This window comes from Galeopterus variegatus, unplaced genomic scaffold (genome assembly GCF_000696425.1).
Source record: "Galeopterus variegatus unplaced genomic scaffold, G_variegatus-3.0.2 Scaffold75, whole genome shotgun sequence".
In the NCBI taxonomy this organism is placed as follows: Eukaryota; Metazoa; Chordata; class Mammalia; order Dermoptera; family Cynocephalidae; genus Galeopterus; species Galeopterus variegatus.
Window position 1 is genome coordinate 404,241 of NW_007726186.1, and position 20,422 is coordinate 424,662.

At 44.2% G+C, this 20,422-nt stretch overlaps 1 protein-coding gene across 1 annotated transcript in view; it reads left to right on the forward strand.

The window, feature by feature from the left end:
- TTC23 (tetratricopeptide repeat domain 23) overlaps positions 1-19,198 on the forward strand; it is a 93,509-nt gene extending 74,311 nt beyond the window's left edge. Inside the window, exons 9-11 of the mRNA XM_008578537.1 lie at positions 4,492-4,641; positions 17,708-17,790; positions 18,603-19,198. Coding sequence (XP_008576759.1) covers positions 4,492-4,641; positions 17,708-17,790; positions 18,603-18,717 — 348 coding nt within the window. The 3' untranslated portion in view covers positions 18,718-19,198. The remainder of the gene's footprint in view (positions 1-4,491; positions 4,642-17,707; positions 17,791-18,602) is intronic.
- The last annotated feature ends 1,224 nt before the right edge of the window (positions 19,199-20,422 follow it).

The window sequence follows — 20,422 nt, forward strand, 5'->3', positions numbered from 1 at the left end:
ATTCTTTCTTCTGATTGCTCTAATCTGCTGCTTAAGTTCATGGTTGTGTTTTTCATTTCATGAATGAATCTTTCAGTTCCAGGAGTTCTTTTTTCTTTCAGTTCCAGCTATATTCTTTATTAGGATATTAGTCTCTTTGTAAGTTTATTCCTTCATATTCTGCAGATTTTTTCTTATTTCATTAAGCTATCCGAGTCTTCTTATATCTCATTCAGTTTCCTTAAGATTGTTCTCAGAATTCCTTTTTGGTCATTTCAAGGGTTTCTTGCTCTATGGGGCTGGTACTTGAGAATTGCTGTATTCCTTTGCTGTTGTCATATTTTCTTGGTTTTTCATATTTCTAATATCTCTATGTCAATGTCTGGTAATCTGGGAGAGCAAGTTGCTTCTTCTATTACTCTGGAGTGGGATTTGAGGAGAGAGACTTCCTCTTATTTTTCCAGACTCCAATGGTGACTTTCCTTAAGGCAACACAGTTGAGTGGGCGGCAGGCCACCTGCATGGTGGCTGTGGCTGCTACTGTGGTGGCAAGCCACCCTTGCAGTGGCAGTGGCTGTGGCTGTGGTGGTGGCTATGGTGGACCACTCACATGAAAGTGGTGTCTTCCAAGTGCTCCTGCCTTCTGCTGGGTGGGCGGTGCTACCCACAGCTCCTGCCTAGGACCCTGGGTGTACCTCTGCCTTCTGCTGGGCACTGGGTGCTGCCCGTGGCTCCTCCCTAGGATCCCAGGCATCAAGTATGGCAGTTAGTGTGTCTAATTCCTCGCTTCTGATTTTGGGTAATGAATGGAATTTGCATATCTAATAAAGATTGAACAATGCAGAAGTTACAGCTTATACTCTTTTACCATTAATCTGTACAGGTGTGCCTGACATGGCTTATAAAAATGAGATGAAACCCAGAGTTTATTATATTCATTGATAATGAAATTTTTGGGAACATTTATTATTTCATGGAAAGCCTAAGAGCTATTGAAAAGCCACATACTATGGCTCAAGATATATATATATATATATATATATATATATAATACACACACACACACACACACACACACTCATTATATACATATGTATGTGAGTTTTTTCCCCCCATTCTAATCTATCCTGGCAAATCTTGGAAATGAAGAAATTTTTATTTTCCTTTGCTGTCTGTAGACTTCCTCCCCCATAGTTCTTCCCTCATCCTTAATCCCCTGCCCCCCTCTCAATTAGGAAACACAGGCTTTTAATTTTTTAATCTAGATTCACTGATGTTTCTCAGGCCAAAGTAGAGGTACAGTCACCAAAAGGAGAGGAGTTTCAGTATTTTTCTGAATCACCCAACCAAGGAGAGAGGGGCCTTCCAGGAGCTTCAGATTTCCCCCCCACCCCCTCCCCAATTTCTAAAAGTGCTATGAGGAGTGCTTAGGTCAGAAGAATGGGGGGAATTCTGTCCCATCAAGCTTCACCTCATCTGGTTCCTCTGTCATTTTCCCTCCAAAATAATATTAAATATTAAATCCATCCATTGTTTTCCATCTCCACTCCCACAAGGTGTGACCTCTTACCTGGACTGAACTAACAAGCTCCTGTCGCCCAGCTGCTTCTTCCACACTTGCCCTTTCCTAATCCATTCAGAATAAAGAAGCCGCAGTGATCTTTTCAAAAAGAAAATCTGATCAATGAAACACTCATTTGTAAAATACTCCTATGGCTGCTCAGTGCCCTCAGAATCCCTATATGGCCCACAGTACTTTCCATGATCTGGATTCTGCTCACATTTCCATTCTCACTTTTACCCCCTCTCCCAGATCTGTGTTCCTGCCACACTGGCCATTTCTAATTCATATTTTCAGGGAGGACCACCTTTGTTTTCTCCTCCATGCGTCTCCAGGCTAATGCCAGTCCACCCTTCAGTTCCTGCCAGCTTCCCTGCTTCCTCTCCCCAGTCTCCATTAGATTCTCCCGATTATTCTCCCTTACAGAGACCTGTCTGACATAATAAGATATTTGTAAGTATATATTTATGTGGATGTTTAATGTCTCTCTGGCAACCAGACTGAATTCCGTGAGAGCAGGGACGCTTTTTCTGGAGGTAGGGTAATGAGTAGATGGGTGGATGTGTGTTTGGCTGCAGGCCACCTGACTCCTGTGACTACCACAGGCCATGTGCCCTTTGTCCCATGCCCATCTGGCTTCCTGCCATGGTGTCTGTTGCTGAGGCAGCTGGTGCCAGTGTCACTGATGCTGTGCCTCACTGCCCTTGCCCAAGTCACTCAAATCAGTGTTGTTGATCAAAAGATGCACCTCACTCTCTCAGGCTGCCCTTGGAGATTTTAGCAAACTAGTCCTTTTCATTCTAGGGCCACTGTTAGTCCTTCCAGTGCCCTTTTAGGAACAGAAAAAGCTGCCTTTTCCTCAGGTAGGTACAGCCTGTGCCAAAGCATGTTGCCTGGAGAGTAGAACATGGACTGGACTTCAGCCCTAATTCTCCTGCCAGGCATCCTTGCTAATGGCACCAATGCCCAGCCAATCATGGCCACCTCATGTTGTTCTCTCCCTTTGGTGGCATACCTCTCACTGTGAGTATCTAGCAGGCATTGGCCAACAAGGACTGAGCCCAAGGACAGTCCCAGAGACAATCACTTGGCTGCACTCAGACCATCACAGATGTGGTCACAGCCTACATGTGGGCACCAGCTGGAAGGTGATCTTTGGGGAGCAAATGGCTTTTAAGGTAAAGTGTAAGTGAAGGTCACTCTGCCACAGGTTAAATCTGTGTGGATTTATCTTCTAGTTGTGCCAGTGTCCTGCTCAAGAACCTTCTCTGGCTTCTTATTCCCTGTGAGAAAGTCCAGCCTCCTCTCCCTCTTATCCCCTTCACACTTTCTCTGCTGCAGCCAATGAGTCCACTCACTGGACCTCAACAGGGTGTGTGTGCTCCTGTGCTCCAGTTGCCTACCTAAGTCCTATTTATTCTTCACCCCTCTCCACTGTTTCCTCACTATTAAAGGTTGGCACCATCTCAGTTTCCTCTAAACCCATGTGACATCTCTTCTACTGTTGTCTCACCTTGCCATTTAACTGCATGCACACCCACTACTAGTTTCCCCAGTCAGGCTGTACACAGCATTGAAAGCTTCATTTAGGAAAAGGGGTCTCTGGCTCTTTCCATCACTGGCTCCTCAAAGCCTGACTGGGGAAACTAGTTCCCATGGAAAAGTTTCAGTTCCCATGAAAAGTTACCAAACCCAACACTCTCTTCAATCTGAGTCCTTGCTCACGCACATTGGGGGAGGGATGTGATGGGCTTTACTTTCAGGAAAGACTGGATTTAAATCCTAGTCCCTTATATACCTCAGCAGGCCTCACTTGGAAAGTTATACAATCGCTCTGCCCCTACAGCAATTCCAGAAAATTGATTTCTGCCTCATCAGCAGAATGTGATTCCCCCACCCCAGCCCCAGCCCTTAACTCATTATATTGCCAATAAAAGGATTAATGTTCTCGCCAGATCCTTCTGTCTGTGGAGCATTATTGGGATGCCCTTGGGGCTGTGTTGCTGGGAAGCTCATTCAGTGGTCCCTGCTTTATCTGGTTGTTAGAGTCAGCATTCCTGTTCTGTAGCTGTAATTATGCTTTCATGTAGATGTGGAAGAATATCAGGAGAAAGTGTGGGAGATTGACATCCCTTAACAGGGCTTTCCCCCTGCATGTCATGGTGTCTGACTGAAGAGATTAATATCAGAAAACATTGTTTCTAACCAACTCATATTTTTTACGTCACGTTGTTATAAATTGGATAAAACAAACACAATCTCACGTCATGTTGGAATGTTTACCTTGGGTTTCCCAAACTATCTCCTATGAGAATAGAAAACCCTAAGTTCTGGATGTTCTGGAAGTAGATAAATCACCAGGGAACTCTGTGGTTTTCACTTTTGTAAGAACATTAGTGTGCACAGAGGGAGAAGAGCGTGGAAATAAAAAGTATGAAAATTACTGGCCAGATTCAGATCCTAGCACTGTCAATGATGAGCTGTCTGACTCTAAGCAAGTTTCTTGACTGCTCTGTGCCTCAGTTTTCTCCCCCATCAAATGAGTATGAAAACTGTACCTGTTTAAAGAAGGCGATGAGAATTAAATGAGATCACACACATAAACTGTTCAGCACAGTTCCTGACACATAAGGACTCCATACGTATTAGCTTTTGTCCTCCTGCTCAACTGAACCAGGTTCCTGTGATAGCTGAGGTGCATTTTTTCATCAGGTGTCCTTCATGCATTCCGTCTTCATAGTTTACACCTTCTACCCCCACCCCCGCCCCCACCATGTGTGCTATTTACTGTCTCCTATTTAACTACAGGAGAGTGGGCTCAGCTCAGGAGACTACCAAACCCATTCCTCTAAAAAGTGAAAATATATATCCATACATAATTTTCTTAAGAGGTATTGATCTCGATCAGTCTTTGAACTTTTCAACCAGACAGCTTTTTATTCCTTTCACAGAGAGCAACCTCAATCCTGAGAGAGTCCCTAGAAGCCAAATTGGAAGCCTTTGGTGATTTCAGTCCTGAGGTGGCAGAGACATACCGGCTCCTGGGTGTGGCCGACCTGGAGCAGGGGTACCACAGAGGGGCCCACAAGAAACTGAAGAAGGTAAAGCTGGAGTAAATAGTACACAAGATAGGCTCTCCCTCCCTCTCCATGGTCCATTTCTCTTCCCCCACTGTGCTCCTTTTAAATAAAACTTTATTAGGTAAGATGACATCACTTTTGTGACAGATCTAAGCTAACACTTTTCGGATAAAAGCTATATTAATCCTCTTAGATAAATGTACCTTAAAAATGAATTATCGATTATTTTTTACCATGAAAATATTTTTAATTTTAACATAGTGTAATTTATCAATGTTTTATTTTTATTGTGCTCTTTCTGTATATCCAGTTATAAAGGAATCGTGTTATGTTTTTTCTATTATTATTATTATTTTATTAGATGTTTATGTGGATGGTGTGAGGTATCCATCAATTTCTATTTTCATGAATGTTTTATTTTTTAATTAGAAATAAATGTTGAATTTTATCAAAGGCTTTTTCAGCATCAATGGAGATAATCAGATGATTCTTCTTAGATCACTTAATATGATATATTTTATTATAATATTGAACTAACCTTACATTCCTGGAATGAAACTCCCTTAGTCCTGTTGAATTATTTTCTTAATGTGGTATTGTCTGAGCCCATTTTGTACTGCTATAATAGAATACCAGACACCAGATAATTAAAAAAAAAGAAAGAAAGAAAGAAATCCCACCATTCTGGAGGCTGGGAAGTTCAAGATTGAGGGGCCAGCATCTGGCAAGGGCCTTCTTACAGTGTCATCCCATGGCAGAAGGTGAAAGGGCAAGGGAGGGAGAGGGAGAGAGAGAGAAGGGGGCCAAACTCGGCCTTTTATAACAAACCCACTCCTGATTTAACAGCATTAATTCACTCCTGAGGGCAGAACCCTCATGGCCTAATCACTTTGCATTAGGCCTCACCTCCCAACATTGTTGCATTGGGGATTAAGTTTCCAACCCGTGCTTTTGGGGAGACACATTCAAACTGTAGCAGATATTGATTCTGTTTGCTAATTTTTTTAGGCTTTTTGCACCATTATTTATAGGTAATATTTGTTTAAGTACCGATGTTATATTTGCTTCATAAAAAAAATTGGAAGTTTATCTTTATTTTTCATGCACTGAAGGAATTTAAGTAGCATTGAAACAGACTTTGCAGGTTTGTACCTCCTGTGAAATCCTTTAGGCCTGCTGCTTTTTTTCCCCGAGGAAATTCCTTGACAATTTCCTCAATTTCTTCTACAAAAAGTGGTCTGTTGAAGCTTTCCATCTCTAATGGGGTCGTTTTGGTAAATTGTATTTTTCTAAGTAATTATCCATTTTATTTACATTTTCAGATTTATTTGCATTGAGATTCACAAAGTAGTCTCATTAATTTTTTAAATTTCCACTTTTAATAGTTACTTTCCCATTGTAATTTCTTAGTTTTATATTTAGGTTCTCTTCTTGACTGAGTTAGGTAGTGGTTTGTCTACTTTGTTAATTTTTTCAAAGAACCAGGATTTCACTTCCATAGACCTGTTGTCTTCCTATTCTTTTTCATTAATTTCTGATTTTATTTTTATTATTTCTATCCTTGTACCTTATTTTGTTTTGCTTTGTTAAAGTTTTATTTATTTATTTTTTCTGTCTTTGTAAGTTGGGAATTTGATTCACTTTTTATTTTTATTGATCTAAGTGTTTATACAGGCTATTAATTTTCCTCTTATTATTGCTTTAAATGTATCTCATAGGTTCTGTCATGTTGTGTTTCTATTACATTAATCAGTTTTAAAATGGGGGAAATCTGGGTCTCTAAGTAACATAACTGGCCAAACGAAAAAAATTAACTTTATTTCTCAGTTGGTTATCCTATAAGTCAAGCCTTACAAGTCAAGTCTCTTCTTATGACTTTTCTGATTCTGCTGCATTTGCACCAGATTTGGTGACGTGTAACATATGTGTACCTATTTTTTAATGAGATGGCACATATCAGGTCGTCAACAAATAGTTTTTGCCACGTTCTAGGGATAAGTTACTGTGCTAGCCAGACCTGGACAAAAACAGTAACCACGGCAAATATGCTCCTTGTCTTTGTGAGTTTCCAGTCTAGCCAAGAAGATATATATTAAATCAGTCATTTGTAACAATTTAAACATTACATGTGTGCCAAGTGCATTATGGTGGTCGAGAGGTGATATGGGAGCTTCAGGTGGCAGGGACTCAGTGTCTCCCCATCCCCCACTTCCGTACAGTAATAGCTAAACTAATGCTTTTGAGTGATTGTTATATTACTGGCACTGTCTTAAGTGATTTGTATATTTTAACTCACTTAAATCCTATAGCGATCCTAAGAGTTGGGTACATCTACTCTCCTTATTTTACAAATAGGGAAATAGGCTGAGCAGTAAGTGTCTTGGCCTTGATCACATAACTAGGAGTTTTTGGAGTGTAGATATAGCACCAGGCAGTCTGTATTGTACAGTCTACACTACCATTTATTTAACATCTCAGGCTTCTAAGTAAGTTTTGTTTTGTTTTGTTTTATTTTAACCAAGGGTTTCCTATTCTTAAAAAAAGTTTGAAAGCTAGTGACACACAGAGAGAATGGCAAGATCAGCACAAAAGGAGTCTTTGAGCTGCCTCTGACAGAATGTAATTGAAACTAGCTCAGGTATAAAGGGGCGTCTATTGCCTTGTGGTTTCCAAAGGGCAGAACAGCTGGATGATTTGCAGGGTAGGGGTGCACCTGAGCCTCAGGAGGAGCTGCAGAGGCCAGACTCGAACACCAGGAGGGCTCTCTCTGCCCAGGACTCCTCCCTGCTTCTTTCTCAGGGCAGTGAGATCACAGCTGCCAGCACGCTAGAGTTTTACTCCTACCCCTGTGCCTTTTCTGTACCTCAGCTTGAAAGATATCAGGAAAAGGCTGAGAGGCCTGGCTTGAATCCTGTGCTCACCCTGGGATCAGTCAGCTGAGGCCAAGAGAATCGTAGGCTGTAAGAACATGGTGCTTCCAAGGTATCTGCATGGTGAGCGCTCAAGGTGACACAGAAATCCCACAGTCAGAAGACCTGGGACAAGGTCACTAGAGCTCTCCCTATTTTGGGAGCATGTGTAATGAATACAATAGGAATGAATCAGCTTCTTCCCTTAAGAATGTCCCAGGCCAGTGAGGGAGTTACAGACTGTCAACTCCCAAGTATATGTTATGTGCTAAGTTCTGTGCTACAGGTCCACGGATGCATGGGAGGGAAGGGATTAAGGGGAAGTGTCCAGAGAAGTAGTCCAGAAAAAGAGCATAGACCAGGAGAGGCAGGAATTCCCAGGCTGGGAAATGGGATGGAAGAAGGAGGCTCAGGAGCAGGAGAGCAAAGTATGTTTAAGGAGCCAAAAGCAGTTGGGGCTGACTGTCTGTAGAGTGGGGGCGGGGACAGGCATGCAGCAAGTCCCTGAGGTCTTGTTTGCAGGTTAACAAGCAGAGGCTTGATCCTTTAAACAAGGATCCCAACCAAACTATGACCTGCAGGGTGAGTCCAGCCCACCACTTACTTCCATGTGGCCCTCTAGTTAAAAATGTTTTTAACAGATGATCATTTGCAACCAATTTGATGTAGGGAACACTAACCCTGCATTTCAACTAAGTGAAATGTTGTCCTGCCCTCCAAAATAAATCCATTCTTCTCATTAGCAGAACTATATTACAAAACTACTGTACTCATTCTTACTATATTTTTAATTTTATCAATAAAAATTTGAAAAAATTTGAAAAAATTTGTTTTCTCTCTTTTTATATAAGTACCTACACAGTAGCCTCAATTTTTATCTCTTGCCCTGCAAAGCTTATAATATTTACTATCTGGCCCTTTGTGGAAAGTTTTCTGAATCTCGCTCTAAGCAGCTGGGAGTGCTGAGGGAGTCTCAAGCAGGGCACAGCGGGTCTGTACTTGTACTTCATATTTCTTCTAAAAATCACTGTAAGGATAGTATTGAGAATGGAGTGGAGTGGACCAAGAACTGAGGCAAGAGGCCTCGGTTTTCTCATCTGTAAAATGGAGACAATAGCAACACCTGCCCTCCTTGCTTCCCACAGTTGGATCAGGTGAGGTGCGTCCAGCGAGGCTGCTCTGATGAGCACCGGACACTGCCCAGGTGCCGGCCTCTGAAGGGCAGCATCCTGCCCGCCATCAGTGCCTCCACAGAAGGGAGAAGGCAGAGCTCTGTGGCCGAGACACTGCCTGCCATTGGGAGTCTCCACTTTCCTTCCGCTTCCCCATTTCTCCCCTAAAGAGGGGAGATGAAGTCTAGAAAAACTCTTCTGAGGGTTCAGCCCAGCCACTGAACTCCAGGCGGGCGAGGAACGCCAGGAATGGGGGAGGGTGGCACACAATAACAGACGTGCACAGAAACTTGAGCAGGGCCACACAGTATCCCTGCTGGCTCCCGGTGGGCTGCCCAGGGACCACATACCCACCACATGCTGGGGCCAGGCCCACTGCTGCTAGGGGCTGCTAATACCTCATTCCTGACCTTCCCAGCAACCCTGCAGGTCAAACCTCATAGCCCTGCTTTACAGAGAAGAGCCCTAAGGCTCCTAGAAGTTAAGCCAATTGTCTATGGGCAGGTGAATTGTAAGTAAATCCCAGCTCTTTCCTTCATGCCAGTGGTTCACCAAGTGTGGGTCTTGAACCCCCCCACATCAGGGTTGCTGGGGCCAGGGATCTGCATGCAGCCAGCTTCCTAGGGGGAGGCTAAGAACCACTGCTCTGGGCCCACTGCTGCCCAAGCGGCTGCGGATCAGCTCAGCTTCAAGAAATGTTCAGGTTGCAGCGCCCCTAAAACCTGCAGTGGAAGTTGGTGACCTTTTTCCCCTTTAGTTTCGCCTCATTAACCATCAGTCCTGAAAATAATGGCTTTGACAATTTAATGACATCAGGCCATTTGCCAGGATCAGAGAGCAAAAGTTGGACCCTGTATTTATGAAGGTCTCACACACGCGTGTGGTTCCTGTTCCCACTTCTCCACGTGTACCCATCTGAGGACAGGGCTGGCAGCCCCGTGAACACCAGGGCACAGATGGGAATTTTGAACATGGTTTTCACATCTGCTGCTGACTGCAGTTTCTCAAATGCCGTATTTAGCACTGGGCTCTGTGAAGCCAGCCCCTTTCTAAAGCTACTGGCCAAGTGTTTCTCTTGTTTTTATCACAACAGTTGCATCGCCCCAGTTTTTAACACAGTAGCAGGAATCCACTGAATAGTGGCTTTTCCAAATGTACCCTCCTGTGCTGAATGGTCGAGGCATAGCCCTGCAGGCATGAAAAACAGGAAGGCACGAGAAACAAAGCAGACAGTGGGATTAAATTACTGAAAGGAAACCATATTATTGATCTGGCTTTAAAAGGCATCTGCCTGCAGGGGAAAATTGGAGAACTCTGTTGGCTCCAGATGGAAATTTCCACAGCAAAAGTTCACACACATTTGCAACATAGAAACCTGGTTTGGTTCTAGGATGGGCATCATTGCCAACATTTTCATCAGGGTGAAAGGCTGCAAAAAATTCCTAAAGGCTGTTTCATAGGTCAATACACAGCGCCCAGGCACTATGGGAAGAAGTCGGGTTTGGGTCCAGTCTTACTCTGGCTTCCAAATTAGTTACTGTCGTCAGCACAATTCAGCCCACTGCCTTACTACTTTACAGCTGTGAGCACTAAACATTTCCATAAAAGAATAACGTAATTTTATGTGCCTTTTTCTCCAAAAAAATTCAAAGCCCACTGTAATGAATCTTTTGAAGAAAGGAGATGGAACACAGGTTTTATTTGTAGGTTATGGTCAAGAAAGCCAGTGCTGGAAAGGTCTTCTTTGGTCATGGGTCAAGACTGGAGAACAGACCATCAGTCCTGGCTGTATTCCAGCCATTCCTGTAGCTGGCCAAGCACACAGTCTTCTGAGAGACGGTTGCATTTTATGTATGATTCATGTCCTCTACGTCCATCAGTGGCCCACTTTATTTTCCCTTTAGCATATTTGATGTTTTCCTGGTTGCCCTGGATATACCAGGAAAGCCAGAGCTAAATTTCGAGTCCCCACAGAGCCACCATGTCAGTCCTCATCGTTGGAGGGCCACTAATCCTAAGACCTGAGCACTGCAGGAATCACCTTCTCCATAATGACATCAGTTTCATGCCAATAGTTCTGTTCCTGGGTTGAGAATTGTGCTTAAAGACTGTTCAACCACTTACTACTTGAAGATGTTTGTAAATTGGTTAATAAGAGGATGAGAGCTGATAATTAAAAGGGTCAAAGTCATTTGTCCTTAATCTTCTATGGGGAAAATGTAGAGCCTCCCTTGCCTGATGTGGGCTGGGTAGAAACGAGAATTCTGGGTCCCCTGGCCACGGGCTGCCCTGGCATCATCAGCTGCAGGGAAGAGGAGCACTCCTGTGGCTGGGCCCCCTAATGGTGGCAGCCCTGGCACAGCACCACTTCATCTGCTGCCCCTGAGAAACCACAGACGGGTAGTGTTCATGACTGCTCACAGACAAGGCTACGTTTGCTGTGAAAAAGCTCCTCAGCAGGACTCTTTCCGTGGCTTGGCGAGCATGCAGTGCCTTAGAAGTTCCTCAATTGGCATCAAGGTCTGGAGGGGTGCAGAACTATCGCTCAAGACAGTCCACCCTGGCCTGAGGCTATCTGGTGATTTGCCAGAGCCTCCCTGGTTAACAGTGAGTTTATGGATAGATCCAGGGATCGAGGGAAAGGTGAAACCTCCTACCGCACAAATTCAGCGTAACCTTAAACAAGTTGAAAGAGTGATGGTCAGGAATGGCTGGTGCAGATTGTACAAACTCAGGACTGACTGAGATCTCTGAGCTCCATGTCATGAGGACAATGTGCCCAGAGACAGCAGCTCACAAGGCTCGGCCTTAGCAGAGTCTGGATGTCTTGCTCTGGCTGGCTCAGAAATAGGCAAATCCAACCTTTATATGCAAAGCTGGCCATCCACTTCAAAAATGAAGCCTTAACTTCTGTGTGGGTACACAGCAGGATTCACCTTGATAGCAAGTCCTGCTGATGCCTTTGTTTTCTGAACATTTGTGTTGTAGTTGTACTAGAGAAAGATGATGGTAGCTTGCTCCATGACAGTGGCCAGGGGATAGAGCAAAGTTGTGGGGGAGTCGGGGGATGACAGTGAGGACACAGAACATACTTGGCAGCCTGGAGGTGAGCAGCAAGGGAGACAGCAAGGATGATGTCACGGTCCCAGGGCTGGCACCCAGGAGACACTCAGGGGGCTTTCCACAGGGTCTGCCCTGAGCAGCCGTGCAGGTGGCAGTGCCTGGGCCCCTCCCATTCTCCCACATCTCCCATTTCCATCCTCACACCAGGGACCCCTTTCCCACCTTACCTGTGTTTCTCTCTTGGGAGGCTCCCTACACACCCACCAGTGCATCCGTCCTCGGGTCTCAGGACTAGCAGCCCTCCAAGTGTGGGAGCTGCAGGCGTGTGTTTGTGACAGAGAGAGACAGAGTGCGATGCCAGGGTGCGTTTCCTCCAACACATGGACTTCCTTCTCCCTTCCTTCTTCCTTCCCCCCCACCACCACCTTCTCCCACCTGGTGCTTCTCACCTGGCTGAGTCCTCATCCTTCAAGTCTCAACTCCAGTGTCAACTGCTCACAAAGGCCTTTGCTGACCTGAGTACCCTCTACCACCCTCCAACACCCCCTTTTATTCTTTCTCATAGTCCCGTTGTTTTTATTTTTTTCTTTTCATAGCTCTTACCACAGTTGTGAGCTGTTTATTTATATATCGTTAAATGTCTGTCTCCCCACTACCCTGGAAGCTACCGAGAGCCAGGCCCACATCTGCCTGCTCCCTGCCCTGTCACTGAAGTGCCCGGGTGGCACACTGCTGGCACATAGCAGACAGTGCCGCAGGAAGGGCTGGCTGTGGAGGACAAGGCTGGTTTCCCACCAGCTCAGGAAACAACCAACCACCCTGACTCCATTTTCATTGGGGAACGCAGCTAATGAGTCATGTTTTGGTTTGTCCTTTTGATTCCAAGTTAATCATTTCAGCCTGCCTTGTAATGATTGGTAAACGGCATATTTGTATTTCTCTAAACGTTTAAAACATTTCGCACTTCCACATACTATGGTTTCCGAACTCTTCTTTTAACATCAGCCTTGAGAACAGACATGGAAACAGAAGCACAGTTCGTGAGTGTCTGGGCAGTTCTCCTCCGTGGACATAAGCCAGCAGCAGATGTGTGTAAAGCAAAGTAGTGATTTCAGATCATCGGCATTAGAGGTTTGTAAAAATCTACCATTCTCCAGCTTTGTTTTTTGTTTCCTATAAAGACAAAATACAAGTAATAGCATGACAGACTTGGCTCGGACCCTTACCAGCAATGAAAAAGGATGTCTTTCCCCATTTTCTGTTAAGCTGTCACTCATGTAGCCTCAGGATTTAAACAACTCTCGCTGCAGTCCTTGCTGCACTCCCTCTGCTCATGAATAGGATGTGTTTCATCAGCACTTTCCTTGTCTGACATTCCCTGATAGAAATTATGATGCGATCCCGGGAGAGGATTTATCCTGGAGGTCAAGGGAGGAGGGTTGACGCTACCAATACACTTCTGCAGAGGTGCTGCCGTGGAAATGACCCCGAGTGGGGACTGTACATTTTCACAGATCCCCCCCAAAACAGAAAATGCACTTCCTTGGAAGTTTGGGTATTTAACTATTGTGATTTTTTTTAAAGGCAGAGTATATCAAGTCAGCTAACCTCCACACCACAGGTGCCACTAAGCCACCCCGGTGTCCACACTGGGAAGAGAGCTAGCTCTGGACCAGAGAGGAAGACCATGGCTAGGAAGACAGCAAACTGATGGCTTCTACCCAGGCTGCCTTGACTCCTGGGCTCCTTAGAAACTTAGCTTTCAAACCTCAAAGTCATGTCAAAAATAGCTTCAAACATTTGAATCAAATGCTCAAGATTGTCTCTTAACGACTCTAGCTTTACAAATTACTCCTCAGAGAAAAAAGCATAGTGGACAGCATTCTTTCCACTTGCCTATTGAACTTTCTGCTGGATTGAACTTTCCTGGATTATGATTTCGCAGGTTTTTAACACTGCACTCACAATGGAGTCGCCTTACCAGAGGTTAAAGTAACTGACGAGTCACTGGAGCCCTATGGTCCAACCACGTCTTAAAGTTCCGTATAGGAATTTGCTCAACTGTTTGTTTGTACACTAACTTAATCCTTCATTTAGCAAATATTGCATCTACTTATGTGCCAGGGACTGTGCCAGGCCCTGGAACACAAAGGTGGGCAAGACCAACATGGCCCCACTGGGGACAGCCTGCAGGCTGAAGTAAAAGCAGGCATTCCTTTTTGTCTTCCTGCAAGAGGAGGAAAGCTCCCTGTTCTGTAGTTAAGGAATAATAGATCCGCAAGTGAATTCTCACACCCCTGCATATAAAATCCAAGAGAGTAACAGCAACAACGGCTCCCTAAAATTCATCTGGGTACTTGGAATTCAGCGTATTGTTCACTTTAAAGAAAAGTGAGAAAGACCCTTCGGTTTTCAAACACCGATTTCAAAGAGGAGTGCCTTGTCCTCTTTGGAGAATCTGGAGAGCCCAGAATACCTCTGTTCTTGGTGGAGAATGTGCTAATGCCAAGGTCTGGGGAGTTCTTCATTTAATGAGATGTTTACAGTACCCAGCTGCCAGTAGGTTCCATGAACATTTATTGACTTCATCTCTGTTGATGTCTGTTTTTAACGAAAGAATCAAAACTCTTCAGACAGAAATGTTTAAGCAAATTTAGCTAAGAGCAACGGAACATTGAAAAATTCAATTTATATTTCTTAGCTAAATAGACAGCTATGTCAATTGCCTTCTTCTTATTCCTGGGAACTAGGGAATATTCAGCTAATGGTATCTCTTTCCCTAGGGAATGGGGGCTACAGTGAAGCTTCAGTCACCAACGGGGTAGGATGGAAATTCCTCCCAGGTTTCAGATTTTAAAGGCCATCTGTTAAGGCACAGTGAACTAAGACCTTACACTGTCCCAAATAATTGTTATAATGTCAGGAAAATTCTAACGCCACAGTGAATGAATTAACACCGACCATGTTGACGCCAGCTCCTGTCAAAATGCGCTGCATCAGAGCACTCATAAATATGTATACGGAAGTTCGGGCAGGTTTAAAATTAGACCTGATCTTTTACACCATGTGAAGGTACTTCTGGTCATAAAGGAGAAAATGAAGTCTGTTCTGGCAAGAACTGTCAGCCCTCGAGAGAGGCCTCTCGCTGGCTGGTGTGGTAAGGGGACGCATGCTTGCCTCTCTCCCTCGTGACCCCTTCCTGAGCGCCCCACATCCACCAGGTCCGTGTGCAAGAAGATTTACCTTGTTGACAGAGGATGTACCCAGGCTCCCAATAGCTGAAACCCAAGCAGAGTGCTGGAAGAGCTTTCATCATGTATCACGGATGTCGAAAACTTGTCCCCACCCACTCCCCTCAAAGCAACAGAGCTTTCTCCAGGTTCCTAAATTTCCAAGGTCACAACAATCTCTGGATAAAAGCAACGCTACCTCAAACGCAGGGACTGAGCAGCTCATGGCCTAGGCCAGGCCAAGACCCCAGTGCAGGTTTTCAAAAGGCAGGAGCCTGTCGGACGGAGGGGCTGAGATCCTTGCCTTTGCAGAATTTGAATTATATACTCAGTAAAATAATAGAAAGAGCTTATATAACTCAACTAAGAAATAGTGAAGATTTTCTGTTCTTTAGAAAATCCTGTCATATTCTCATCTGATATTTCCTTCCCCAAAAGACAACCATGTTCTCAGATTTCAGAACCACATCCTCAGTTCCTCAGATTGAAACAAACATTCAAACTATTTCAATATTTTCCACAGCTTATAAAGACAAAGCATTTTGGCTGCTTGCATTGAAATTTTCTTGAAGATTTAAAGATGGTTGGCAGGTCAGAATGAATGAACAGCTTTCAGGTCTAAGTCCCCAAACGCTCACACTTTTTTTGACTCAAGCTGTTACCATGTAGAAAAATTAATCAATCTTTTAAAAATATATTATGAAGTATTATAGATATACAGAAAAGTTTGGATAATGTAACAAACACCTTTGAATTCACCATTCAGCATAAGAAATAAAACATGATCCCTACAGTTGAAGTTCCTGTATGCCCAGCCCAGCCCAACCCCAGATTGCTATCCTGAATTTGATATCATTCCCATGCTTTTCTTATTTTGCTGTGGTTTTGTTTTGCATGTTTTAAAACTTCATATAAATGATATATATTATAGCATTCATCTGCGATTTGCTCTTTCCTCCTGACTTTATAATCATGAGATTTTATGTGGATCACACATATCATACATATCGTATAATTCACATGTGTACCACAGTTTACTTATTCGTTACAAAATACTGCTAAATTGTTCTATTAGGGGGTTATACTAATTTTAACATCCACTATCAATATATAAAAGAGTTCTTGTTTCATATCTCTGACAAAGCTTGGTATCATCAGAGTAGAATTTTTGCAATCTGATGGGTGAAGGGGCATCTTGGTGAAGTTTTAGTTTGCATTTCTGATTAGTAGTGATATTAAGCATATTTATTGGACAGTTTTCAACTCTTTGAATAATGTATATCTTTTGACTATTTTTCTGTTGGGAGGTTCTTGGGGGTTTTTTTGTTTTGTTTTGTTTTCTCATTACCATGTAGCAGGAGTTCTTTATGTGTTCTGAATGCTAAACCTTTCCTCTGTTATATGCATTGCAAATATCTTCCCTTAGTCTGATATGTCTTTGTACTTTGCTTATAGTGAATTTTGGAGCACAGATATTTGAGTTTTTATATAGTTAAACTGCATCAGTCTTTTACTTTTGGTTTGTCCAGATGTTCTCTAAGAAATACTTCCCTACCTCAAGATCATAAGGATATTTTCCAATATTTTCATCTAAAAGAACTAAGTTTTTCATTTCACATTTTTTTTTCCTTTTTTGTCTTTTTTTACTGACCGGTAACGGGATCGCAACCCTCAGTGTCGCGCCCGCACCGGGGACCGGCAACGGGATCGCAACCCTCGGTGTTGCGCCCGCACCGCGCTCAGCCAGTGAGCGGGAACCAGTCTCCACGTGGGATCCGAACCCTCGGTGGGAGCGCCGCCGCGCTCCCAAGCGGCGCACTCTCCAGTGCGCCACCGGGCCGGCCCTCATTTCACATTTAATTCTTCAAATCTTCCTGGGATTAATTTTTGTGTATTGGGGTATTGTGTATATGGGGTATTGATCCATTTTCTTCCATTTGGAAAACCAGTGGTCCCAGTACCATTTAACTAGTCCACCTCTTCCTCACTGGTCCTTCTATCAAGTATTGGGCTCTCTGCTTTGTTCCACTGGTCTATTTGTCTACCCCTGGATGAAAACCACCCCGTCTTTAATTACTATAGTTTTATAAAAGGTCCTGGCATCCAGTAAAGCAAGTTTCTCCACCTCATTCATCTTCAAAATTGTTTTGGCCATTTGGGGCCCAACATTAATCTTTATCCTTTCCTTGAGTTTGCCCTGGCCTAGTGTAAGCAAGATGTGAAATAAGAAGGGAGAAATCAAGCCACAACCAGCCCTGGATAAAGCAAAAGCTGAATATTTAACCTCTAATAACTAAGAAATTGCTGTGTTCTAATGAGTATAGAAAGCCCATATAAAATAAAGCATTTGTTTAAAAAAAAAAAACTATTTTTTAAAAACAAAAACTTTTCAGGGCTGCAGCAAGAGCCATTTAAAAGTAGAAACTAGAGATCATCCTCTGGTCCGTACCAATGTTCTTGCATTTATTTTTTAAAAATCTACTTTTAAATATATTTTGCATATAGATAGTCACAGAGAGTTTTATGAAACAGTGCTAAGACCACCCATTTGTTTCCTGGATCCCTCAGAACATCCATATCAAAGGTCAGACTGTCCTTAGGAGAATGCACTAATTCCATCACATTTCTCTCATTCAAGGGAGACTTTATTTCCCTGCAAAATGCTTTCAGTGACATTTCCATAACCTCATGATTACTACTTGCTGTTCTGCAGTGTCTTCAAATTCAGACCCTCTTATATGGACCACGGGACAAGAGGACGGTGGCTACACAGCAGACCATGGACATCCTGTCCAAGTGAGTTGGCTTTCCCTCACACTTTCTCATTCCTTTACCATTCAGAATCTCAAAGGAAGCTGCGTCTATAAAGTTCTGTGGAACTTTCCATGGAAAGTTCTACTAACTGACTTCCCATAACTTGCATAGTTAAATGCAAAAGCAGCTCCTTTGAAAACCCAGTTGTAAAAATATCTTCCTTGCCCAGATACTAAAAAGGAATTTATTCTTGAATGTCAGAAACACAGACTGGATTTCATCCCCCCACAGACCAGCTGCCTGCAGGTTAAGGCATCTGCTGGAGAGGAGGGCCTGAGCACTGGTTGGCCTTGGCTCGGGAGGCCGCTGACTTTACCTTCCAGGCTGGCCCTGCATCTTTTCTCAGCCCCTGAGCCGGAGGCCTGGCGCCTACCTGAGGGCCTGTGTCCACCAGAGCCCCAGGCTGACTGCCAAGTCCATGCTCAGGGAAGCAGGGCAGCAGCTTGGAGCAGACGGACAGGGTGGCGCCATCCTCTTTTAGGGCATGGAAAGTGAGCCACGGATGCCCCCGGCCCAACACTGACAGTCCTCTTTGCTCTGTCCTGCTCACTGGGCCACCTAAGGGTCGAATGCCCCAGCTGAGTGAGGGTGGTCGCAAGGAATTAAAAGACAGGACAAAACCATCGTGTGTTTTATGCTCTTGTGCCATGATTCTTTTAACATCCCCTCCTGAGGCTTCTCGTGAAACGTATCCCAACAACTGCTAGGCTCGCTGTGCAGCAACAAAGGGCGGGTGGAAACCATGCGGGGTCTGAGGGGCGCCACACTTACCCCCACCCTCTGCTTGTTCGCAGGTCCCCCAAGGTCGCCGTGAAGCCAATGCAGGCTCCGAAAGCCGAAGTGGCCTTCTGCACCAGTGTTCCTCAGCACAATGAGCTGGGGAAGGCCAGGTCCAACGCAGCAGACTGAGACCCCCGCCCCAAAGAAAGCTTTGGGCGGGCCACAGTTGTAAATGTTATTACAACTGCCATTTAGGGTGCTGTATACGTCTCTCTCCAACTAGAAAATGCAGTTCAGTAGTCAGCGTACAGATTTTCAAGACTGACTATTGAGTCCAACACAACAGCCATACCATAAACTTCCCAGGGGCCATAGAGGTGGGTGCCCTTCAGGGCAATCTGGAGCTTTTACAAGGCATTTTTTTTTATCACCCCAAGTGGTTTTTCTTACCAACAAGGATTTTTACCTGTCAGCACTACTATCGCTGAAAGACTTCTCTTCAAAAGTTCAAAACCTCCTGTGCAAGAAAGTAGACTTGGCATTTGATTGTACATGTAGCCCCCTGCACAGGTCTGAAGTCAACTTTGGAGTAATAAAATTCTGGAAAAAGCCTTCTTGTAGGAAGATAATAGGGGTTGAGAATAAAATGCTAATAAAAAGAAACTTGAAAGTGTTGGTGTCAGTATGTGTTTTTAAAGTGAAGCCTGCCTCAGTTCCTTGGAGCCTGAAAGGGGCCATGGAGATGGTTTCCCTTCATTTGTGAGCTCACTCTTTGAATTTGTTAAGCACCTAGTACGTACCAGGTGTGTGCTAAGAACAAGGGACACAACAGTTAACAAGATATACACAGTCCTCATGCTCTCAGAGCTTGCAGCCCAACGTGGCACTGGATGTTAAGCAGACGATGGCAGAATAGATGGATGGCATGGTAGCAACTGCAGCAGAGAAAACCAAGTGCATGGGGAGGGTGGTCGATAGACTTGGCTTCTAAGGCTGGCACTAAGACAGCAGCAGGATTGCAGCCTAGTGTTCTTCTCCAGTTGCCCCCCGTAAGAAACCCAAACCACTCTGGGTCCATCTGTACAGGGCACCACCTTGGGCACCAATGGGGGAAATTAACTTTTTAAAAAGATCCATGACAGGTGGGCAGAGGCAGCATCCCTTGTCTTCCTCAGGAGTGTGACAGCTGACCACACAAGCCAACCCTGATCATACCCACCAGTTCCAGGCCCAGGCCTGTGGGATGACAGCAATGTGCAACAACGTGTGAGATGTGGTCACAACTCACCAAGGGGCCCAACTTTGTAAAGACCAAGGTTTCAATGTGGATGGCAAAATCACCATTTTAAATATGTACCACAGTGGTGTCTGCCATGGACTGAATGTTTGTGTCCCCCCCAAAATCCACAGTGAAGCCCTGATCCCCAGTGTGATGGCATCTGGAGGTGGGTCCTTTGGGAGGTAATTGGGTGATGAGGATGGATCCCTGATGAATGAGGTCAGTGCCTTTATAAGACATGACAGAGATGATTCACTATCCACCATATGAGGACACAGCCAGAAGGTGGCTATCTACAAGCCATGAAGTGAGTCCTCACCAGGAAGTCAGCACCTTGATGTTGGACTTCCCAGCCTCCAGAACTGTGAGAAGCAAATGTTTGCTGTTTAAGCCACCCAGGCTACAGTATTCTGTGACAGTAGCCTGAACTAAGAGTCATTCGGAAATTTTTGAAAGAACTCCGAATTCTGATGTTACTTTTTCTTTTCTGTATTTCTTGGGAGGATATCTTGGAATCATAGAAACACATTTTTAAAATTTAGTTCCCCACCCCCACCCTAGGAAAGAATGAATTTAGGAATACTCCACCAAATGTTTTCTTTTTTTGGTAAACAG